This window comes from Lissotriton helveticus, chromosome 10 (assembly GCF_964261635.1).
Source record: "Lissotriton helveticus chromosome 10, aLisHel1.1, whole genome shotgun sequence".
NCBI lineage: Eukaryota > Metazoa > Chordata > Amphibia > Caudata > Salamandridae > Lissotriton > Lissotriton helveticus.
This window is the reverse complement of record NC_136071.1, coordinates 1,112,236,958-1,112,261,790: the sequence shown is the minus strand read 5'-3', so window position 1 is coordinate 1,112,261,790 and position 24,833 is coordinate 1,112,236,958. Positions and strand designations below refer to the sequence as shown.

At 45.6% G+C, this 24,833-nt stretch overlaps 1 protein-coding gene across 1 annotated transcript in view; it reads left to right on the top strand.

Moving 5' to 3' along the window:
* NEK11 (NIMA related kinase 11) overlaps positions 1-24,833 on the top strand; it is a 968,483-nt gene that overhangs the window by 847,026 nt on the left and 96,624 nt on the right. Inside the window, exon 14 of the mRNA XM_078663876.1 lies at positions 15,246-15,342. Coding sequence (XP_078520002.1) covers positions 15,246-15,342 — 97 coding nt within the window. The remainder of the gene's footprint in view (positions 1-15,245; positions 15,343-24,833) is intronic.

Sequence of the window (24,833 nt, the reverse complement as noted above, 5' to 3'; positions counted from 1 at the left end):
TTTTGAACCAGCACATTGCTGCAGAAGCCCTGTGGATGTTGGGGTGCTGATGCAATAGCTTGTTTTGACCAAAGCTCTATCATTTCTCAGTCTATAAAAGGCATGTCTTGTCAGGAAAAAATGAAAGGAGGGGGAAGAAAAGGTTGCACAGGGGAATGGGACAGTTCTATATGATAACCTCAAACTGTATCGAATACCCAGGAATCCAGAGAGATCTTGGCCCAATTGTGTGAAAAATGGCTTAGTCTTCCCCAGAGGAAGAGATAAAGGCTGAGAGGTGTTCATTGCCTGTAGACTGGTTGTCTGAGTTGTGATAATAACCCCTGTTGACCTTTATGTTAAAGCACCACAATATCCTCTGGATCTAATAAGGTAGAAGCACGCCTGAGCTGGATCCTGACCATAACCCCTGCGTCTGGCGTTGAAGCCTCTTGGAGTACCTTGTTGGTTGAAGTGGCCGGTCGAGTGTCCTCTGCAGTGACCGGCCTGGCCAAAAAGCGGGTTGAATGCACGTTTCAAAGAGGATTGTGACTTATCAAGGGATGTAAAGGAGTTGACAAATTTGGCAATGTCTATTACAAACGGATTACCAAATAACTGTCCCTCAGCCAGACTGTTTAGCAGGTGCCAATTCCACCAGCTGTGGAGCAATTGGTAGGAGTACTGATTTACGGCATTCGGAAGCTAACCCGCAGTTAGCGTTATCCAATAGGACCATCACTCTTTGAGTCTATCCAGCAAGCACTTCAGGGTGAACAGGGGCACCTGTTTCCTTTGCATGATGTGCCAGTTCAAAGATTTTAGCCAAGGCTCTGGAACCATGAAGAAGCTTATCTTGACAGGCCCGGAGGGCTCTATTAATGCCCTTCCTTGGGTCTTTGTTGTATTGTTTGAGAAAGGTCAGCATGGAGGTATCGATGTCAGGGGTGACAGCATTTTTGTGAGGGAGGTTAGGCTTAGGGTATTCAGATTTTAGAAAGGAACAGACTTCCTTGTCAAACCCTTTGCAAAGGTTCATAAGCAGGTAATCAGCCTTTGCAGGAGCAGGGGTCCATTCTGAGGATCCAGGGTGGACAGTTCCTGAAGTGTCAAAAGTGAAAGGGGTGGAAAGAGAAGGGGAAAGGGAACATTTGTGTTTCTTGGAACACTTGGGAGCGGGGGACTTCTGAGAAGAAATGGAGTCTGTATCAGTGTCAGTAGCCGGGGAAGGTGCAGGAGGAGGGGTAAGGAATGGGTGCATCCCTGCACTATGGGCCTGATCATTTGAGGCTCCTTGAGTCACTTTAGAAATGACATCCATATGCAGCCAGAGAGGAGCGGAGGTGGAAGAAGGAGGGGGAAGTGGGGGGGGGGCGTTCTGCGAGTTCATCTGAGCATTTTGAAATGGGTTGAAGGGCTGAGCTGAGGGCTTTATCCAGGGATGTTTGGACAGATTTGTCAATGACTCCTTCCATACCCTCGTCATAATAATAATCCACATCCTAATTAGGGTCGTAGGCTTCAAGGCCCTGATCAAATGTCTCATAGTCAAACATGGTCATAGGGAAGCAAGGGTCTTCCAGAAAAATATATTAAAGGGAGGTGGGGCAGGCGAGACCCTGGAATGTAATTATTACAGCCCTGCCCAGCTCAGGGTCAGGACATCAATGGGGGCAATAGCTGGTAATAGGACTAAGGCAAGTCACCAAAAGAGAAATGCACACTGACAAGGACTTATAAACAGGGGGAAAACATCTGTTAAAGCCTTGAATTCTTAACAAATAAAGAGCCCAAAGTGACTTCCATTGGCAGACAAAATCCCAAATTCTTTCAGCTTGGGGACAGACAGCACCAGAGTTTATACAGGGAAGCTGCCAAGTGAAAGAGATAGAGATGGGCTTGCAGCCTTCCCAGTTGCAGGTGCACACAGAGCCCAATTGCGCCCAACAATCAACCTCGCTCCCGGAAGGGGCTAGCCACAAATTGCGGCTGGCGAAGCTCATACAAGGCTGAAAGGAGGGAAAACCCTCAGAAACTACGGGGATAGTATTCAAAACGAAGAGGCCAGGTGTAACACACACTAAGGCAAAGGGAAAAGAGCGTGGGCTGAGAAGCGGTATAATGAAGGAATCGGGCAAGTAGCGTCAAAAGCCAAAACAACCTGTGAACGAAACCACCATGTGGGCACCAGTATGTAACAGTGCAGATAGCGTGCTCGTAAAACCACAATAAACAACTACTTAACCTATTATTGGAACATTGGAATGTTGGGAGCTCCATTGAAAACAATGGAGTGCTCTGGGCTTATAATGGCTGGTATAAGCCTGGAGCTCCAACATTCCAATGTTTCTTTGTTCACAGCTCTTGATTTTGACAAAGGCTTCAGGGAGCCTGAGGTGATTCCAATCCCCTGACGCTCCCAAAAGGCTTTGTATTTTTTGTTAAAACATTCTGTCCTCTAGTGACAGAATGTTCTAATAGCCTTATAGCCCTTCGTAGATGGGCTATACCGCTATTAAAGTCCCTCTCCCTTGTTAGAGGCCCTCGCCTTCGGCTCGGGGCCTTTAACGCTGGAGAGGGCCTTTAATAGCCGGTATAGCCCTCTACGGCCGGCTATAAGGCTATAGTATTGGTCCAAATACATTATGCAATGGAAACAAAATAGAGAGGCACTTATCTTGACTGCGTAACAGCAAAGAAAGATGTAGCCTCTCTATTTTGGAGTGATGCCAAAAGACTATTGGTGGGTTTGTAAGAGGCATGGTTCAAAGTCTCATGGGATATGTAGTATGTTTTAATGTTTACTGTTTTTTCATTGGCTGCTATTTTTGGAGTAGTAAAGATTGAGAAGCAAAATCTAAGCCTGTGGTCCTGCCATAGAATTCTGTTTCCTGAACATGGAGTAGTTCAATGGTCAGGACTGTGGCGAGGAAGACAGAAGAGGAAGGTAATGAAACAATGTGTTGGCACGCTTGGTCTAATGAAACTAACGAAATGAAAAATATAAGTGATCAACCTTGTATTGTGGCAAATTTCAAACACAGAATCCTGCCTGCCAAACAGGTGACAACCACTCCTACCACAAAAAGCTTAACGCTGCTGAGCTTATTTAAAGTCCCATCTGAAAACTAATCAGCCCCACAGCTGCAAAGCTGCACTCAAAAATACAGAGAGCCATTATTTCTCGTGAGAGATGCCTGTCCCTGAAATAGATTTCTCCATCAACTGCTGGCAGCTGCTGCACAGCTCGCAGACAGGTAGATAACAGTATTGAAGTCCCAGAGGCTGAGCCAGGTCAGCTTGGATCCAGCAGCGCAGATACCTGGTGTAGCAGTGACAAGTTATTTTGAAGAAACAGCTGTACCATCGCCTAGGTTTTGATAAGCAGTTGTATGATAAATGACAACTTGAACAGGCTGGGACATCTCTGGCCCATGCATCCTCCTCACACAGGTCCTTGGTTTCTGTTGTGACACTTTATTCCAGCATGCATTCAATCCAAAGAAGGAGCTTTCAATTTCATTATTCAATATCACCAACTTTCTGTGCGTAATTTGTGACCGTGCAAAGAGAACACCTGTAACTAACACTAAACCCACCAAAACTAGAGAACAGTATACCAAGAAAAAACAAAATAAATATTATTGATAGTATTATTATATCTTCATGACATAGCAGGGCTTCAGTGCTTCATTTGTAATATAATAAAACACATGTGCAGGAGCTCAAAGTTTTTCTTAGCAGCCCACCACAGAATACTGGGAATACAAATATCAGGACTGCCCAGTTCTCTTTCTACCCCATGCCTCTTTCTAGCACCACCCTGCACTGCCTGTCTCTTTTGCACACTCTTTTTGATTCTTTTTCACACCTGCTTTCACATTTTAGCAGTGGTTTCCTATCTTTCTCTTCCCCCTTCTTTCTTGCAGTGCTTAATTTGTAAAATAATAAGTGCCAGGGCCCTTTTCAGGAGGCCACTGCAGCGTGCATTACTCTTGCCCCAGCCTGCACGGCCAATGACAGCACAAACACAACTACTAACCATCACACTCCAACAAGTGGGACAATTCGGAACATTCCATGCCCCCAAAGTGGTAAGAATGGCTTGGGCGGCAGGAATTTCAATTTTGTAATGTACAGTAAGTTAATAAACTACTATTCTTGTGCTCATCTGTAAATAAGAAAAGCAGCGCCACCAAGTGGCCTAATGCCAGTGGTGCTGCAGTTGACAATTAGGTACCGGTGCTGAGCATGGGAAACCACCGGCTCAAATTTAGCACTGCTTTCATGTGTTTCTGTCTTTCAATCCCTCTTGCTATGTGTCAGTATGTCCAGAATGTACCAGAATATCATTGCCTTAATAGCCACTGACAGAAATATTGTGCCCTAAATATTGATTGCAAAAATATTGCTCCATTGCAGTTAATAATAGAAAATCGACATCCAACTGAGCAACATTGTTAAAAAAGATATTTAAGACACAATAATAATGTCAGATTATATTTTGACGAAGATATTCTGACACAGAACCATTTCGGCGTCACAGCAGTACAGTTTTTTGGGGACATTGTGTGTGACTGAGCAAGAAAACACTTTTTGCAGCATCTTCTTCCAGGATAAATTGCATTTTTTGGGTTCATATGAATGGTCTTGGCCACCTATAATGACACTAATTAGAAGACCAGGACTCAGTTGGTCCTACAAATAGTGATAGGATCAGCTTGCAGAGCAAAATCGTAGCAAAGTCACAAGGACCTGCAAGCCAGCTGACAAAATAGCACACATGAGCATGTGCCTTGAAGCCCGCTCCAGACTAGATTGCATGAGATCACTGGCAGAATCATCGGAGCACTTTAAAAAAAAAAAGTTTGTGAATTTCGTTAAACGGCGCCAAAGTTATAGGCAAGTAAAAAACACTTTTCCTATGGAAACATGGTCCTAACTATAACTACCTACTGGCGACTGCCAGTAAGTAACACACCCACACTCACACACATATATATATATATATATATATATATATATATATATATATATATATAGATACATACATACATACAAAACACTACCTGCAATGTCCTCTTGACACGCATTTTTTTTTACCAGTGCTGCAAAAAGAGTAGCCAATTCCTATTTGCACTGTATATGAATATTTCCTGCATATTTTTATTTACGAAGTTTTGTGGTCAGGTCACAAATGCATGTAAGAGTACCTCAGTACCTCAAGTATCTCTTGTCCTCCAGAATGCATTTGTGAAGTGCCCCCTGGGTGTCTTTGTTCAGACAGGAGGAGGACTATCCACTGACACTGCTGATGCCATGGTGGGTAGAAATCCACAGAACCCTTACATCTCTAGACCATGCACACGATCAGACATGGCTCAATTACAGATGTTGACACTAGACTCTGTATTGTGGCCTTGTATTTTGTGACAATGAGGATCTGTGAGGAAGATCTGCAACATATCTGCAACATAACCTGACACTGTCAGGGATATTTACACAGCCATAAACATTATGGTGGCCTCAAGGAGTAGCTACTGCTGTGAGATAAGCAGTGACTCAGTGTAGTTGGGTTTCTTAACCCCTCCTTCAAAGCATTACATTGAAATAGGTCTAAAGAGTTCATGACTGGATTTCCAAAAGTTTGTAGTGTCATGAAAGAGCATTAAAGGGAGCATGACTGGATTGCCACATTTTGATGAGTAGCGAGATGCCTCTATCAATGTGGGAGTTGACCAGTGTTTGAACTACTCTTTGCAGACCCTTAAGGTGAAGTAGTGGGCGTGCATTTAGTGAATAGTTACAAACATCGAACATTCAAAGCTCCCAATCACAACCCGCCTTCCTAAATATTGCCACTGCTGTCCTCAAACTGCATGAGCTAAGGTTGTCTTTTGACCCCATGTGATCTATATTGGCTCCATGTAGTACTACATAATAAATAATAGTAATCCTGTATTTGTAAAGCGCACAGCTACCCGTAGTAGGTTTCCCGGCGCTGGGGGCCATCGGGAAGATTAAACAAGCTATTGCCCAGAGTCACATGGTGCTGGGCAGAACCCTGCCGCCGGTGCCGGGGATCGAACCGTGATCCCCAGCATTCGGTGTCAAGTCGCCCTGGCCGTTGCGCCACACCTCTTCCACATACATTAGTACTAAAGGATACTCTGTTATGTATAATTACATGCCATTTCTAATGGTCCACAAAACTTCCAACTCGCTTTCCGATTCTATGTGAATATTCCCTGAATATTCCCATTTTAGATGTTTTGGGGGCAATTCACAATGGCATGTGTGAGTAAGTTAAAGAGTTCTATGTGAGTACTTCTTTATGCACTACAAAATTCCTCCTATTTATTTGCTTATGTCCTTCATTATATACCAGTGATATTGTATCGATAGAGACTTGACCTTATGGCATACGAGTACTTTTGAAGTGGCCCAAACGTGGCATGTTTGCGTGATACAAGATGGATAGTGAGTTTAGACCTGAAAACTCGGATTTCAGATATCAATCAATTAGATTTGTAGAGCGCTTCTTGTCACTCATGAGGGTGTCCAGGCGCTGGCAGGGTCTAGTTGATTAGCCGAATAGCCAGGTCTTCAGGGACTTTCAGAACTCTGGAACAGGTGGGGATGTGACCATCTCGGATACATTGACTTGCTTCTTCTTTGCATACCTGATGGACTAAAAGTAACCAAGTATGTGGAATCTATCGGCTGAACATAATAAAGTACTTTGTTTCTTGATACACGCACACACTCAGTGAGCTTTGGGGAAGATCTACATAATACATAATATCATAATGTTGTCCCCACCTCTATAATGGGAACCTCAATTACTTGGCTATATTTGACAAAAGACTACCAGACATATAACCTTGAATAAGCCCCTCTTTCAGTGTTTTTTCTTACCTTTTATTTTCGACCAATTAACTGTGGAATCTAAATTACGAGCAGTACTTATTTTTTTTTATATTACTATTCAAGCTCCATTACAATATGAACGCCATTTCAGCACATCCAAGTTCGACCTTTGACCTGCTAATTCACTTTCCTCTTCCTTTTAAACTAGACTTTTAAATCTGAAATCACTCTTTCATATGCTTTTGACTGGACCACAGGGACTGAACGAACCGCTACTAATAAAAGGTAGGCGCAATCTGCCTAATTCCTAGTACAGATGGTGTACTTGCTTCGGCTACACCACAGTTAGATACTTGTAATTTAATTTTCAAACCGGTCTCTTGCCTTTTTATTTTCCTCACTTCTCCCCTCCACCCCCATTCTCTTACACCTGATCGATGATATTGACCACTCTTTCAAAATATTGTGACGGTCACTTCGCTATTGAACATGCTTTACTATCTATTACCTGAAGATCCGATTAGGACCACATGAACAGGCAAATGCTTATCACTTAAAGTCCCATCGAATTCACTTTACGTTTTAAAGCACATAAAAAATGTTAGCTTGCGCATACTTTTGCTTAAAATTGTGAGTCTTTCAGACTAAAATCTAACTGCTTACTTACAATCCAAGTGAGACCAACCATAAGGCTATTTTTGACATACAAACCATCTTGGGTAAAACCGTGCTTATATCGACACTGCTGCCTGAAAACCCTTAGAGCAACTTCTGAGACCCCCTCCATACCGGGTTGCAGGCCCCTATCAAACGCCTTTTTGACACACTATCTAAGACCCCCAGCTAAATGTCCCTACTTTAAGAACCTAATTCCCTCACTGATGACAAGAGCACTAAGACTACGAATATTACTTCTGAAACCACAAAAATTCCAGAAGAAAAAAACTTATAACAGATCCTTCTCTGGGATGGCACCCATAATTTGGAACGCCTTACCCCCAGAAACCAGACTTAAACCGTCCTCTACTTCTTTCAAAAAGGAAGTTAAATCCATCCTCATGGCCCAATACACATGACTAGGGTCTGCTGAATCCCTGTAATGAGATGCTTTCGCGCTCTCTACTACAAGACACTTATTGATGCTAAATCTAACTATGCTGCTTTTTACTACATTTTATGTATATTTAATTTTATATATTTCTGTTTCCTGTATAAGTAACATTTATTGTCTGTACAGCGCTCTGATATCCGCTAGGATCTTGTTCGCGCTTTATAAAACTCTCCAAATAAAATAAAATAAAATAAACCACTTAGTTCGAAAGTATTTTGCTTTGTTTATTTGTTTTTTGCTAGCGAAGGGGGTCTCGGCAGTGCAGGTACTGAGACAAGATGTGATAGCAGGTGGGTACGAGCGAGTATGTGTGAGCGAGAGGAAGATAACAAGCACATGCCATTTCAAGTGCCACAAAAGGGAACGCCCGGGTTGCCTGAGCAGAGCACCGCTTTTGATTCGTTGTTTTGACAGGCTGGCAAATCAGCTTAGCGAGAATGCCATATGCAGCCTGGATAATAAGAATTTCATTCAGTAGCTTTCTTTGATCCTGTGACTTGCTGTGGCAGAAAACAAAAAATAAGTGTGCAATCCGGACTTGTAGCTGCAAATAGAGACATTGATGTTAAGCAAACAGCAGATGTAGCTAAAGTTAGCCGCAAGATGTACCTCTGGTTCACTTTTATCATAGCTTTATTAAAAAAATAAAAAAGCTATATAGCATCTGTCTCTGACTCAGCCTTTTTTTCAACACCTGCAATGCCCAGCCGCCACTTTCCTGGGAACTAAGGTGCATATTTACAAGCCCCTATTGGCTCCACAATGTCACTTTTTGTGACGTTCCTGTGGCGATATGGGCTACTCCTTATTTACAAGGCAGCGTTAAGCCACTTAGCGTGGCTTAACGCTGCCTTGTAAATAAGGACCCCTATCACGCTGTACTTAGCATGAAAGGGGAGGGTAGTGGGTGTTGCAGTGAGCGTTCCACTGCAACACCATTGATTTTGACGCTGCCCCATATTTACAAGGGCCGTGTAAATGTGGGGCAGTGCCAAAATAAAGATCAGAGAAAACCTGGTCTTAAACAGGCTCAACAAGGAAAAATGTTTCATTTCTCCTCGTTTTTGCTGTTTCTACGTTGTGCAGCAAACATAGAAACAGCAAAAGGCCATTGATAATTTATGTGCAGAAAGGTGACCCTTCATGCAGATAAAAAATGAATTCACCCTCAATGCACTCAACACCGGCCGGACCCCCGGCTGCCACCGAGCCACCCCAGGACGCACCCACGGACCCTTCACCTGTCAACCCTGCAAGTTCTCCTGCATCCGGACCTGCACCGCACCCGCACCCGCCAAGCCGAGCACCAACAACAACCACCTAAGGTGCATCCTGCTCAACACCCGCTCTGTCCACAGACACGCCGTGGAACTATGGAACCTGCTCGACACCACATCTCCAGACGTCGCCTTCCTCAGGGAAACTTGGATGAACGCCTCCTCAGCGCCCGACATCGCCATCGCCATCCCGGACGGATACAAGATCACCCGGAGGGACCGCGTCAACCAGACAGGAGGAGGCATCGCCATCGTCCACAAGAACACCATCCGCATCACGACCAACTCCGACGACACCCTCACAGCCGCCAAACATCTTCACTTCCAGATACACACCGACCCCAAGTCACTCTCAGAGGAACCCTCATCTACAGACCCCAGGACCCCGCACACAATTCAGCGAAGACATCGCAGACTTCATCAGCCCACACGCCCTCCCCTCCGCTGACTACATTCTCCTAAGGGACCTCAACTTCCACCTGGAGAACAACAACGACAACAACACCACCACCCTGCTGGACAACCTCGCCAACCTCGGACTCAAACAACTGGTAAACACCCCCACCCACTACGCCGGACACACGCTCGACCCAATCTTCTCCTCCAGCAAGTACATCTCCTTCAGCCACTCCACCGGACTCCACTGGACAGACCACGGCTGCGTCCACTTCAGCTTCAGAAAGACCACAACTCACCACCTCCCACAACAGGTTCCCCGCAGGAGCTGGAACAAGATCACCACGGACCAGCTCACCACATCACTGAACCAGAACCCTCCCACCAGATCTACGGACCCCTACCAAGCAGCCAACAACTTCACACAGTGGATCACCAACTGCGCTGATGACCTCGCACCCCTGAAAAACCATCCCAGCAAGCCCGGAAGCAAGAGAGCCTCCTGGTTCAACGACGACCTCAAGAACTCCAAGAAAAACTGCTGCACCCTCGAGAAAGCCTGGCGAAAAACCCGACCACAGACAACATGACCGCCCTCAAGAACGCCACCCGCAAACACCACCAGCTGATACATACCACCAAGAAGTCAGCATACAAGGATCGACTAGACAACAACGCACACAACAGCAAGGAACTCTTCAGCATCGTCAAGGAGCTCTCCAACCCCAGCGCCGGAAACAACGACATCACCCCCTCACAAGACCTCTGTGACTCTCTCGCCTCGTACTTCCACAGCAAGATCGCAGAAATACACACCAGCTTCGGCAAACAGTCCACGCACCCAACCACAGAACCAACGCCCCCCACCACCACCCTCCGCGCCTGGACCCCGGTCAGCACCGAAGACACCTTCCACACGATGAACATCATCCACTCCGGATCACCAACCGACCCATGCCCCCACCACATCTTCAACAAGGCCGACTCCGCCATCGCACCCCAACTCCGGGACATCATCAACTGCTCCTTCAACACCGCCACCTTCCCGGAGAGCTGGAAGCATGCCGAACTCAGCGCCCTCCTGAAGAAACCATCAGCAAACCCCACTGACCTCAAGAACTACCCCCCCATCTCGCTCCTCCCGTTTCCCGCCAAAGTCATCGAGAAGACCGTCAACAGACAGCTTGCCACCTTCCTTGAGACGAACGGATCCCTCGACCACTCACAGTCCGGCTTCCGAGCCAACCACAGCACTGAGACCGCCCTCATCGCTGCCACGGACGACATTCGAAGCCTGCTCGACAACGGGGAAACAGCGGCCCTCATCCTCCTGGACCTCTCCGCAGCGTTCGATACTGTCTGCCACCGCACCCTAGTACAACGCCTCAGCAACGTCGGTATCCAAGAGAGGGCACTGGAGTTGATCATCTCGTTCCTCGCCGGAAGAACCCAGAGAGTCCGCCTCCCACCGTTCAGATCCGAGGCCACCGAAATCATCTGCGGCGTACCGCAAGGATCATCACTCAGCCCCACCCTCTTCAACGTCTACATGAGCCCCCTCGCAGCCATCGCACGCCAACACAACCTCAACATCATCTCCTACGCCGACGACACCCAGCTGATCCTCTCCCTCACCAACGACCCTGCCACCGCCAGAACCAACCTACACGAAGGGATGAAAGAAGTAGCCGAGTGGATGAAGAACAGCCGCCTGAAACTGAACTCAGACAAAACGGAAGTCCTCATCCTTGGATCATCAACCTCCGCCTGGGACGACTCCTGGTGGCCCCCGGAATAGGCAGCGCACCCAAGCCTACGGACCATGCACGCAACCTGGGCTTCATCCTGGACTCCTCCCTCTCGATGACCAGACAAGTCAACGCAGTCTCATCATCGTGTTTCAACATCCTACGAATGCTCCGGAAGATCTTCCGATGGATCCCCACCAAAACCAGGAAGACTGTCACCCAAGCACTCGTCACCAGCCGACTGGACTACGGAAACACCCTCTACACCGGAACCACAGCCAAGCTGCAGAAAAGACTCCAACGCATCCAGAACGCCTCCGCACGACTCATCCTAGACATCCCCCGACACAGCCACATCTCCGGACACCTGAGAGACCTGCACTGGCTCCCCGTAAGCAAGAGAATCACGTTCCGTCTCCTCACCCACGCACACAAGGCCCTCCACGACCTGGGACCCAGGTACCTGAACAACCGCCTGACCTTCTACACTCCCACCCGCCAACTGCGATCGACCAACCAAGCCCTCGCCACGGTTCCACGCATTCGAAGAGCCACCATGGGAGGAAGATCCTTCTCCTACCTGGCAGCCAAGACTTGGAACTCCCTTCCAATCCACCTCCGCTGCACCCAAGACCACCTCTCCTTCAGGAAACAACTCAAGACCTGGCTGTTCAAGCAGTAGCGGACCCCTCTCCCCCAAGCGCCTTGAGACCCTCTGGGTGAGTTGCGCGCTATACAAATTTCTTGATTGATTGATTGAATTTAAAAAATGACGTTTTGCAACTTCTATGTGTGCTTCATTAAGCAGCACTCATAGAAGTTTCGAAATGCCATTTCAGATTGTTTATGTGCACATAGAAAAATCTTCCCCTACAACGCAGGCCCCCTTGCACTACGGTAGAAGGGTGTCTACGTTGGCGCTAGGCAGCTAAAATTAGCACCAGGGCAGGGGGAACCGCAGGGCTGCACCATATCCTTGTACATACGGTGCTGCCCTGCGTTTTGTGAATGTGGCGGAGCGCGGCATTAAGCCAAGGTGGCTAATGCCGCGCTCCACTACTTCCTAGTTAATATGCCCCTGAATTCCCTTTTCTGAGTAGCCCAGCTATCACACCACTTACCTCCTTCCGAATTAAACCACCGTATGCTCTTTTTGCCTTGCCCCCACCCCCAAATAGTTAGCCCCCTGTGCCCTGACAGGTATGCCTCATCGCCACATCCTTGATCGGATTTCCTCCTGCCATCCCCATAAGCGTTAGACCCCCTTCCTCTAGCTTTTCTACCATGCCTCAAGGCAGTCTGATAGCATCATCTCTGTCAAGGGTCACGTGAAGCGCCTAGATCCCTTCTCTGGTAGGGTAGTGCTCAAAACTCGTCTTTGTGTATATTGTGGGCTACAGGAGGAGCCACCATAACTTTCCAGAGCCATTGCATTGTCACTGGGGTTCCCTAGGATGGTTTTACTTTTCAGTTCCCTCTCCTCACTCCAGAGATTACATTCCTCTGGAGTTAGTCCCGTGGAATCCAAAAACGTCATAAAGTGGTATAGTGCAGTTCATAGTCTTGTCTTTGTTGGTCCAAGTGAATCCTTCTTCACAGTTCTACGGGTACTTTTACAGGTGTCAGAAGGACCCCCCTGACACACAGTCATTGTTGGGGAGCAGTGGGTGCCTCGGACCCTGAGTCTCGGTGCCCCTGTACCTGCTGCCCCTGATTCTTCTTACGAATGATATCCAAGTACTATTTATTTCACCTCTAAAAACACATGCAATTAATTTTGACAAAATTCCTTCCTGTCAACATGTTTTGGTCCAGAATGCGCAGTCCTTCATCAGGGTGTATACTTAGTTATGGTATGGTTCAACCCCGATGAGCAAAGTTTTCCAATATCCAGGTGCCCTTTACATAATGTAACACTGGTTATTGCAAACTATGTATTTTTTTTTTTACAATGAAATGAGGTTAATTTGGATATGCTTCATATGTAGAAGGATTCATTTGGATCAAAAACACAGGCCTGTGAGCTGAATTGTGGACTATATTGCTATGATGATTTCTTTCAATGAAACTGATGAGATTCTGTGACTTCCCAGGACTACTAAAGGGTGAGCTGGATTACTGGTTATTGTATTCTGGTGAACTGGATATTTCTGGTAGCCAGATATTCACAGTGAGACTCAGCACCCGGTTATGTGAACAGCCGATGTGTGCCTGTCGGCAGTTTCCTGGCTGATGTTGGTATCTTACTAGTTCAATGGAAGCAACCACTTGGGCCTATTCAGTCAAAACTAATCACATCTGAGTTTCAACCCAAGGCTCCTAAAGCTGGACTCGTTTTCTGTGCTCTGGAGCAAGTTCAGCAAGAGAGGCCTCTGCAGCTTTTCTGATCAAGTCCTACTTGGACCCAGAGCACACCTAGGATCAAGGTACTTTACAGGGAGCCCGTTTTTAAGGATCCATCTGGGGGTGTCCAACTTAGGTCCAGGGTGGCAGGATCTATGTCAGATAATGATTATGAAGATTGCCACTGGCCATGTAAATGGGTTCTCGTTAAAATCACTACATGTAAATGTATCTGATGTGCATATCCTGGAGATCTGGGATACATCCGGATATTTTGGACCTATATTGGACACCCATGGAATAGAGACATCTAAGGACAACTTTGTCATTTGTAGGCCAGCTGTCTTATATATTACCCGCATCCTCTTCATCATCTTAGTTCTCTCTAACCCAGTTAATGTTTTTTTATTGTTGTTTGGCCATTCTTACTGCAATGAAAACATTCTTGTGTTTAGTGTTTATTTAACGCCCATTCCAATTATTTTTTTTACTATAACGTATCGACTTGCATTGTTTTTATTATTGGTCCAAGTTCCCAAAGAAGCCTTACGCTTGGCTTACTACAATAAAATGTCCAGCTTGATAACTTTTAAAAAGTTTCTGTTCTCCCTTCATAGGTCTGGCTAACACCCTCTGCAGGTTGTAACATGGCCGGTGTTTGAAGTCAGGGAAGGCGTCTGTGTATGAGGGCTTGCTACACCCAGCTACACCCACTCACCTTAGCCATGTGTGAGGGAGGACCTTAATGGAGCTTAAACCCCCTGAACTACAGGGCCCTGCAGACCTGCAAAATATGCCAGCACTGATTCAACATGGGCCATGCACATCTCTGCCTACAATCCAGAAATGATTATTCACATAAGGCAGAGAGTCTTACACATTGAAATGTTTAGCACCCCATGCTGTAACATGTAACTCAATATGTTCTTGTATGTTTGCTATGCGGGTTACACTTTTTCTGTTTGCTAACAAGAGTAGTGACTTCTGGAATTTACAGATTGTGTACGGCATTGTTTCCACACTTTCCTATGCTGTTCTGATGGTCTTTCATCCTCACCTCTTGAAGGTGTATTTTTATCTCTGCTAACAGACTTGCAAATACTTCAGACTAATATTTCTAAAACCACACCTCGGCGATCACCTCAATTGTCATTATGCAAATGAAAAGTGTGATCTTGATGCAGCCTGCAAGATGCTTATTTCCAGATATCTTACGCAAAGCTGCCATGATTACAACCCACTTCGGATTATTTCATTCTGCTTGGTAGTAATAAAGTAGGTTTTCACTCTCCAAGTATGACCCCATTGCAAGGAATTGTTTTATTCCATGTGGTTTGTCAGAATGGTCCTGTCCATGCCTGACACATCCCTTTGATGTATATTTAATCCTATGCTTTATGTATAATTAATGCTGCATTACCTTCCCAGCAAAGGTGAATTGTCTATACTTTTCTGGCTGCCCTTGAATACCGCATTGAGTGAAAGGTGACTAAGGCTGTGTCTCTCTGCATTGATTCGCAGGCACCAAGACAGTCACCGAGATGTCGCCGGCAGGACCGCGGGGACCCGGCGCCTTCAATGACACCATGGCCTGGACCAAGCTGAAGCGCATGAGGGAGTAAGTCGTGCATTCACGGGAAATGGGGCGGGGACCAGTAGGAGGTGGCCACCTGGGCTGCGTCTATTAATAAATTGGTATTTGACAGCGACAAACCTAACAATGGAAATTGATTGAATGGGCTGAAATATGCTGTTTTCATATATAAGGTCAGCTATTAAGTTAAGCATTACAAGGGTTTTGCCTTGCTCGGGGGGGGACTCTGCTGCCAAAGAGTGGAAGCCATAGTGATATTACTCAGTAGTGCATATCACTGTGCTAAAAGTGAATAAAGGAAACAGCATGAAACAGACAGAGACGAATTTAGTCATCTTTGTGCCTTCTAATTCATACTTACAAGTGGACAAAGTCTTACTATGTGCATGTCCATGTAGGATAGTGTCAGAGCTGTTTGGGGAGAGGAGCTGGCCTAACGGCTAAGGCGCTCGACCTCGGACCTGGGGATCTGGGTTCGAGTCTCGGTAACGACGACAAAACCTCCTGTGATTCTGGGGAAATCACTTAATCTCCCCGTGCCTAAAAATGAAAGTGTGTCCTCATGTAAAAAAAAAAAAAAACGTAACTTGTGCTACAGGATGGTGTGCGCTCATCCCATTCCAAAGAATTGTTTTATTCCATGTGGTTTGTAACAATAGTCTTTTCCATGCATGACAAATTCCTTTGCTGTATATGTAATCCTATGGTTTATGAAAAATTAAGCTCTAAGACTGTGTCCCGAGCTGGAGCCGGAACTGGAATTTCCTTGACCGTCAGTCATCTAGCAGGGTTCCTGAATGCCAGTGTGGATGAGCTCATCAGGTGCCATCTAGCCACCATAAGCGACCTCGGCACCTAGAGGTGGAGCCAGGCAGTTTCGCCCAATGGGACATGCTTTGAGTAGATCTTTTCACCACGTCAGAGAGTACTCCTTAATGAGCCTTTTGTGTTCTAGAGTTTCTGCCTTGAGATCCCCTGGGAGACACATTTCACATACTTTGGGACTAAGGTCTTCTTTACACATTTCCACCTCCATCACTGCTTTCCTAGGTTCTGATGAAGGCTAGAAAGGACAGGGCTCAGCTCATTATGATAGTCCTGGATTGGCTCGGAGGGTCTGGTGTTCTGCCCTGTTGAGTTTGAGCATCTGATCCCCATACCACCTCAATATTCCTCTTCAGGAGGATCTGTTCTCCCATCATCAGGGAACCTCCACAACCTACACCTCCATTTGTGAGGATTGAGTGAAAACAGCTTAGTGGGTTTAATCTGCCTGAGGAAGTGTTGGATATCATCCGGGCTCCTCAGCCTCTGGCCATGGTGATGATCTACACTGGCCATTGGGCAAATATTATGGCCTGGTATGAGGACCATTGCGTCGATCAATTGCAGACTAAACATCTGTTATTGGCCCAGCAAGGCCTTGCTGTGGGCACTTTTAAAGGGTATTTGTCAGTCCTTTCGACCTTTCTATGTTTGACGGATCAGCCTTTTTTTATTTATATCATCAGTTGTGATGCATTTTGTGATAGAACAAGGTTCACCTGGAAATAATTAATGAAATAATTCATTCATTCATTCTTAGGCAAAGAAATCTATTTTAAGCATACATCTAAGGTAAAGAATAATCAAAATGCTCTATCCTTGTAGGTGGTTTAATTAAGCCACAAGAACATTACTGATGAACCACATAGGATCGAGGGCCTCCTGAGGATCACAACCTCACTCCAGCAGAGGCCATCAGTGCTCAGGCAGGTCCAGTTGCAAGCTTAGGCCCAGCTAAGCTGGGCAGTTGCAGGGGGCCTCTGGAGCATGGTATGTCCCTGTAGCTCAGAACAGGAGGTCAGTCAATTGATCCTTGGCGTCACTTCAGCCTGGTATGAAGTGAGCAGGTCCAGCCTTCATTCTCTTCGAACAGGGCAGCAGAGTAGCAGTCTTTCTTGCAGCAGAGCAGCACAACAGTCCTTATTCTGTAGTATCCACAGGTCCAGAGGTGTACTGAACAGTTGGGTCCGAGGGTCCAATATGTATACTAGGTGCCAGCTTTGAAGTAGGGGAAAGTTCTAACCCGGGGGTGTTTGGAATTTCTTGCCTTCCTGCCCTGGCCCCATCATTTTCGGGTTACAAAAGACTAGTGTCAAACCCTTTGTGAGTATGCTGAGTCAGAGGCTTTGTGATGTGCACGTGTGGTAGGTGATGCCAGAGATGGCCCATTCTGCCAACACCTATTCGCCCTTTATCTCACTGTCTTGGAGAAATACACAAAGACCAACTGCCAACTACAACTAGCCATGGTTAGAGGCTGCAGTCATCAAATGTTTAGGACAAGAAAATGCTAATTTTCTAAAAGTGGTATTTTCAGAATTGTGACCTAAATTACAGTTTTTTAGACATCAAACTGGATATTCCTACTTGCTTCTAATTAAAAGTTATCACTTATTTAATATTATGATGTAACCCAACATTATCCTATGGGAGAGGTAGGCCGTGCAGTAGTGAAAGCTAAACTTAAGAGTTTTTTCCTACCAGGACATGTAAAACCTAAAGGCACATGTCCAACTTTTTAAAAGCACTGCACCCTACCTATGGGTGATTTATATATATTAAAACGGATTGGTTTCGGCCTGGCAAAAGGTTTCTTTTATAAGATCGAAATGGCAGTTCAAAACTGCACACATAGACCACAATGGCAGACCTGGGGCATGTTTAAGAGGTGGCTTAAGTGAGTGGCACGAGTGCTGCAGACCCACTAGTAGCATTTAATTTACAGGCCCTGGTGCAGGTAGCACAAATTTACTAGGGACTTACAAGTAAATAAAATGTGGCAATTGTGTGTAAGCCAATTTTACTGTGTTTAGGGAGAGAGCACATGCCATTTAGCACTATTTGGCAGTGGTAAAATGTACAGAGTCCTAAAAGCCAACAAAAATAGGTTCAGAAAGCGGGAGGTGAAGGCTAAAACTTTGCTGATGACCCAGCTAAAAGGGCCAAGTTCAAAAGTCTGGTATCTTTCATACGTAAAGGTATATCCACACTTCAACATTGTTGACAACTGAGTTGACTGTTCACAATCAGTAACTTACAACCCATGTGCAAAGCAAAAGCAAAAGGTTTAATGTATGCGCATACCTGCATGGTTTCAACTTACATTGTAACTTATGCCTATTTTCCTAAGTGTGTACATGTGCAAGGTGTGCTATGTTTGCATTATGGATGTTAGACCGTGCATCCTTGGCATGGTTTTCCCCAGTCGTTTTGCCTCTGCCTCCTGTATTTTTGCTGTGTGCTGAATTTCTTTTTTGCTGGTCTCGATGCTTTGGGCACTTTGCCACTGCTGATCAGTGCCAAAGTGCAAGTGCTCCCTCTGTAAATTGTGAATATGGATTGGTGTTTCCATGATTGGCTTTTTTGACTTACTACTAAGTGCCAGGTACAGTGCACTGTGTGTGCCAAGGGCCTGTAAGTCAAATGCTGCTAGTGGGCCTGCAGCACTGATTATGCCACCCACACAAGCAGCCTTTCAAAGGGGTCGCAGACCTGCCACTGCAGTGTCTGAGCACAGTATTTACTGCCATGTCAACCTGGGCAGTGCACCCACTTGCCTGGCCCTAACCTTCCCTTTAAGTACATGTGAGGTAGGCCCAAGGTACCCCTGTGGGCGGGGTGCAGTGTATGTGAAAGGTAGGACATGTCCTGGTGTGCGTGACATGTCCTGATAGTGAACTATAGTGTAATTTGTTTTTCACTATGGAAAGGCTATCAGTCCCATAGGATTGAATGGGAGGTCATTTATAACATCTTTCAAGTATAACTTCCCATTGTGACAAGATAGAAAGATGGAGTTTAGTATGCCTGAACTTAGAATATAAAAATGCATCTTTTAGTAAAAATGATTTTTATATTGTGTTTAAAAATCCCACTTTTAGAAAGTGGGTATTTTCTTGCTTAGCCATCATGTGTGCCTCTGCTGGTTTGTGAATTGACTGTCTGGCTTTGGAGGAGTGACAGGGGCTGGGGATGTGCATTCTCTTCAGACAGCCACTTGGGGGGTTGAGGTGCGTTCTGCCTCTCCTGGGTGAGTCAGGACTGTGCCGAATAGACCTGGGCTGCATTTAGAGCAGAGGAGGAGATTTCCTTTCACCTAAATGGGCCTGGTCGGCCTTATACAATGCTGTCTTCACCTCCTGCCTGGAAGCTGGATCCGAGATGACAGAACTGTTTTGGCTGAGCACAGAGCCTCTCTACCACAAGAGGACTTGAGTGTAAATATTGGGGCCCAGAATTTTAGAATACTTCTGACTCAGGAGGAACCTCTGACAAGGAGAAGAGCTGGGAATGCTGAAGGAGAAGTACTGCCCCATTTGCTGTGTGCTGTCTGGGGTTGGCCTGCAGTGTCTTTTTCTGCCAAGGAGAGGGCCAAGACTTTACTGTGTGCTGTGTATCCTGCTTGAAGAAGATCTCCCAGGTCTTGGTTTAGAGCTTGCCTCCTGGTCTGAAGTATCAGGGACACAAAGACGTCATCTCCTCTATCTTCCTGCACTTGGAACTGAAGTTTCATCTGCCACCGAGGTAAATAGCAACACTGACGCTACCATCTGCACCGAAGATGCGTGCACTGCTCGTGAAGTGCACAACGCGCTGCCCGACTTGCACCGCAGCCCCCGCCGCCTGCTGACGCCTGACTGAATTGACACCAAAGCTGTCCCCGAGGCCGCTGCCTGCAATGGAGCCGAGGGCACCGCTCGTTACGCTCACGACGCACTGCCCGACTCGAACCGCAACCCCAACTTCACCGACACCGGTGCCTCATCATCGCGGAGCCGATACCTGACGTGGGTAAGCTCATGAATCCATTGACCCTCCATCGTCGTAAGAAACCGGTGCCTCGCCTCCCCTGCATCGCAGTAAAGAACCAATGCCTCACCTTCCCTGTGGTCGTAAGGAACTGATGCAGTCCGGCACCAACAAAGCATCACCTCCCGGATGTTGTGCAACGTTTCTGTTTTCATTGTTTGCCACGGTAATCTTCTGTGGAGATCGTGTGACTCCAGGCCCAATACCGCACACCTCGCGGTCGGTACCGTACTTTGGGATTTTCATCAGTCACGACTTCACAATAGCTCCAGGGGGAGTTATTTGTTTCTACTAGCTTTATTTGTGTGAATAACCTAATTTTGAGGATATCTTGATCTATGTATTATGGATTTGTTTATTTTGGTCGTATTTAGTTTAGATAATGATTACTTCTTTTTTTTCTAAACTGGTGTGGTGTCCATTCGTTGTGTTTTCACTGTATTACTGTATGTGTGCACAGATGCTTTACACACTGCCCCTGAGATAAGCCTGTCTGCTCGTGCCAAGCTACCAAAGGGGCGAGCAGGATTTATTTCAGAAGTGTATCCCCCTTACCCTGACTAGGAAGAAGGGTCCAACCATTGCCAACTAGAGACCCCCCACTTTTAACAATGGATTTCTAAGGTAATGAAAATTTTTGAATAATCTTTTTAATAATAATGAAGCCCCTTTTCTGTAATGTGTAGTACGCCAATCAGGGTAAAGCATGTCTAATAATAGGTTTCCTTCGAGCAACACGCCTTCCATGGGAAATGTTTATGTGCACAACCCATTTATGACTTTTTGCATATTCACTACAGTCCAATATGAGATCCTCTCCCATCCCCCAGTAATCGCCCATGTTCCTTCCCACCCTTGCTCAATTCTTAGAAAAACAATCCAGACCCTCAGATGACACAGGTAGCATTTAGGTTTGGAAAATGTATCAAAACCTGATTGTGTGCATCAGTATTTTTTAGGGATTTCTGGTTAAAACTAGCATTTTTTGTCCTAAATGTACTTTACAGAAAGTTTTGCAAATTGAGTCTTTTGACTTTTTTCATGCATAACTCACACTTGCACCTCTAAAAAATAATCGTAAACCAGTTAACTTTAGAAAAAAATACAATTTGTTCAACGTTTGTTTTAAAATTTGGAAAAATATCTGTGGACGGAAAAAAAGCACCTTGCATCATTCCAAGTATGTTAAGTGTATTAAAATCGGGGACGGTAAATACCATCTTCTCAAAGGCAGGCGTCTCTCTCTCAGCAGCATTCCATGCGCAGGTGAAATGTTTGCCCGGCGCCTGCTGGGCCCAAGTGAGAGGCGTGTGTTCGGCGCTGCTGAGAAGAGTACACCGCGCTGCTGGGTGCAAACAGTGTGAAACAATTGCATATTCGCATTTCCAAGTAGCTCGCACCTGATCTTTGGTTTATCTTAAAAATGAAAAAGATAATATATGACTGGAAAAAAGAGAGAACGAATAACGTTTCTATGCAAAATTGTTTAGCTGGTAGGGAAGACAGTATTGCTCTCTCAGAAAACGGAGGAGAGAAATCATGAAGGAGATACCCTGGCCCATATCCCAGTTGAGTTGTGCCATCACAATGCCTGCTGCAGAGCCAGCAGTGTAGGTGAAAGGAAGGTCTTGGAGCAGCCGTACGAGGCAACAAAGATGAAACCTTGTTTTTTAATCTTCTGCTTCATTTTTCTAGGTTACAGTGGCAAGCAGAAATAACATGTTTATTTTTTGCACTCCTTAGATATTTATAGAAAGGTTAGATTTGTTCTACATGTTTCTACACATTCTGAGGCATGGCAGCTTTTTTTTTTAATGGGACTTGTATTAAACTATGTCTAATATTTTTTTAAACAAATATTTTAACAGGTTTTTGATCAGGGGCGGCTCCTCCTCAATGGCGGAGGAGTGCCAGCCCACTTCCTGGCGCAGAACCCGCAAATGAAAAATAAAACGATGTTCTAGCATTGTTTTATTTTTCGGTTGCTGGCTCTGAGCCAGGTTGTGCAGGGAGGGGTGCGGCAGGCATGGGAGGGGGGAGGAGGAGTGCTTGTGCACTCCCTACGGGTGCATGTGTGTTTGGCCGTCCATCTCAGGCTGACCAAAACACACATGCACACTTAGGCTTCTCCAGGAGTCTGTCCCTGGGGCTGCTGGGACCAGGAAGAGGACAGCAGGAGTGACTGCTTCAGATAAGTTATTTTTATATTATTACTAACACGGCCCCCACGTGCTTCCCCCTGCCCACCCCACCACCCTTTGTTGTTGGTGGCGCCACTATTTTTGATGTGTTTAATGTTCTACTTAAGGTTCTATTTGTATTCTCCATGTTTGCAAACATGCTCTCTCTTTCATATGAAAGAGCTACGCAACAAGGTTTTCAGTGGTTTGTGGGAACGGTGATGGTGTGACCATGTATTCTTTTTGATAAAGTACCCATTGCCCATATGGCGGGGTGTACTATATCCCTTATAATATGAGATATCAATTTCCTCAGATATTTCACCAGATTCAAGCAGGCAGTATGAGGGGAAAACATGCAGAAATCAGCACAGTATGGTAAAAATCTACAAGTTATCCCCCGCAAAACTCCAAATTCCAATTATTTCCTCATCCTCAGAATTACTGGGACCCCCTGTAATGATAAATCTTGTGAGTGGAAAATAATGTGAATAATCATGGGGCACTCGTAATGTGTTCTCCTGAGCGGTTCAAGAGTAAAAAGAACATGCTAAAAAAACATAATGAAATGCATTGTGGAAGTGATTCAAATCTTAAGGTAACTCTCCAGAAAATGAACGGGAGGGCATTGGAAATCAGAGCGCGGCCATCATTGTGGAAAAGGAAAGTATGATAGACATGTACTGCAGAAACTCACATGCATGAGTGCATGTTGCATTTATGGAGTGCTTACCTGTCCAAAGGCAGCAGAGCAATGACCACAGGGTCTACGGCAAAGAACCTGTGTGGGTACGAGAGCAGTAGCAAAGGTGTGGAGTCAGCGACAGTCAACCGGGGGCATGCTGTGGCACCTTCAGTCGTTTTATTTACTCAGTCCCCAAAGAATTTTACAACAAGGTGAAATTAGTAAAGTCTATCTAGCTAACTTTAAAAGTTACAAACAGATTTACTATTGCAATCTCTGTTGTTACTCTATGGTCTCTGTTGCCTGCTAAAGAAGTCCAGATATGTGCTGTGCAGTCTAGGTAACATGGGCAACCTGGGCTGATTTACCACAGTCTCACCTCAGACAGCTGGCACTAAACAGGTTACAATAATTCTTTATTCAGTTCTGCAAAATATATCCAAAAACATAGCCAATACGTTTCGTTCCATGGACCGAACTTCTTCAGGGCTTTGTTATTATATAAGCCTTCCTAGTCCCTGACATTGATTATCTGTGGTCTCCTTGTCCCTATGTTTCAGTATTTAGTTTGTCCCACTAATGAGCCCTTGAAATGCAACTGATGGCATTGGTAATGACTTCTTATTTATTTGTGTTCCAATAGGTAATAAGAGTTTTCCTGCTAGCATGTCGCAGTCAGTTTCTGCACCCCGTGTTGTGCAGCAGCATGGTGTGGCGGGATGACAGTGGTTTGGCACCCTGAACACAAAGCAGGTGTAAGGCAGGGGTAGGCTGACATTGTTTTGAGCAGTTCAGTAGTCGTGGATTTGAAGCATTGTGCGTAGATTACAGATAAGTAAATAGTTATTCAGGACTGTGTAGAAGGCCAGTGGCTGGTTGATTTGGGGCAGAAAAAGCCAGATGAAGTCAGCGTGGGGGCTCTGACTTGCGTCAGAGCTCTGTGGGGCACTTTGGAAAGCAAGCAGGAAGTTGAGCAAAGTGTTTTGGTGACAAGCATACAAACATTGATTTTGAACTCCAGCAACCCATGAGTTCCAGCCGTACAGTACACGCTGTCTTGTGCATATAATCGAGAAGAATAAAATTGCTGTATTTAGAGCAGCAAGCGGCTGCAGCTTATAATAAAGCGGTGTCAGATTGGCGCACATTCATGCCTTGATCACCTACCCCAGCGCGCGGCACCGCGAGTGAATCACAGACCTTGATTGCGTCTGGTTTCTTCCAGGCACTGAGCATTACTGCCAGCCGCCCTCCACCTCATCTCCGCGGGCCCCCTGCTGGGATCCGCACAGTGATTAATGCAGAACAGATGCACTTCTGCTTCAGTACATAGATTGGCAAAATGGCGTACTCTTCTGCGCTGAATGGGAACCAGCAGGAATATCGCTAAAATCTTAAACTATGCACTGGTCATCCTGGCATTTAGCAGCTGCAACTTTTTCTGCTAAGAGTTGCCCAACTTTTCATTCATGCTTTAAAGATGGTGCTAGCCTTTTAGTATCAAGGAAAATCATTTTAAACAAAGAAGGAAACCTTAATTAATCCCTCTCGGATTTCCCCAAGGAAAACATATATGTATAATTAATATATACGAATACATGCCAGGCGATACTCTAGGTTATGTTCATATCATGTATTTCAAGCACCGATTATTTAAGGATGTATGATGGTACGACGCGGGCTATTACCACGCGTGCCGTTACAACGCGTGTTTTACAACGCAAGTCGTTACCACGACTTGCGCTGTAGGGTGCGGATTTAGGAATAGTTTAATTTACTATTCCAACACCAGTCCC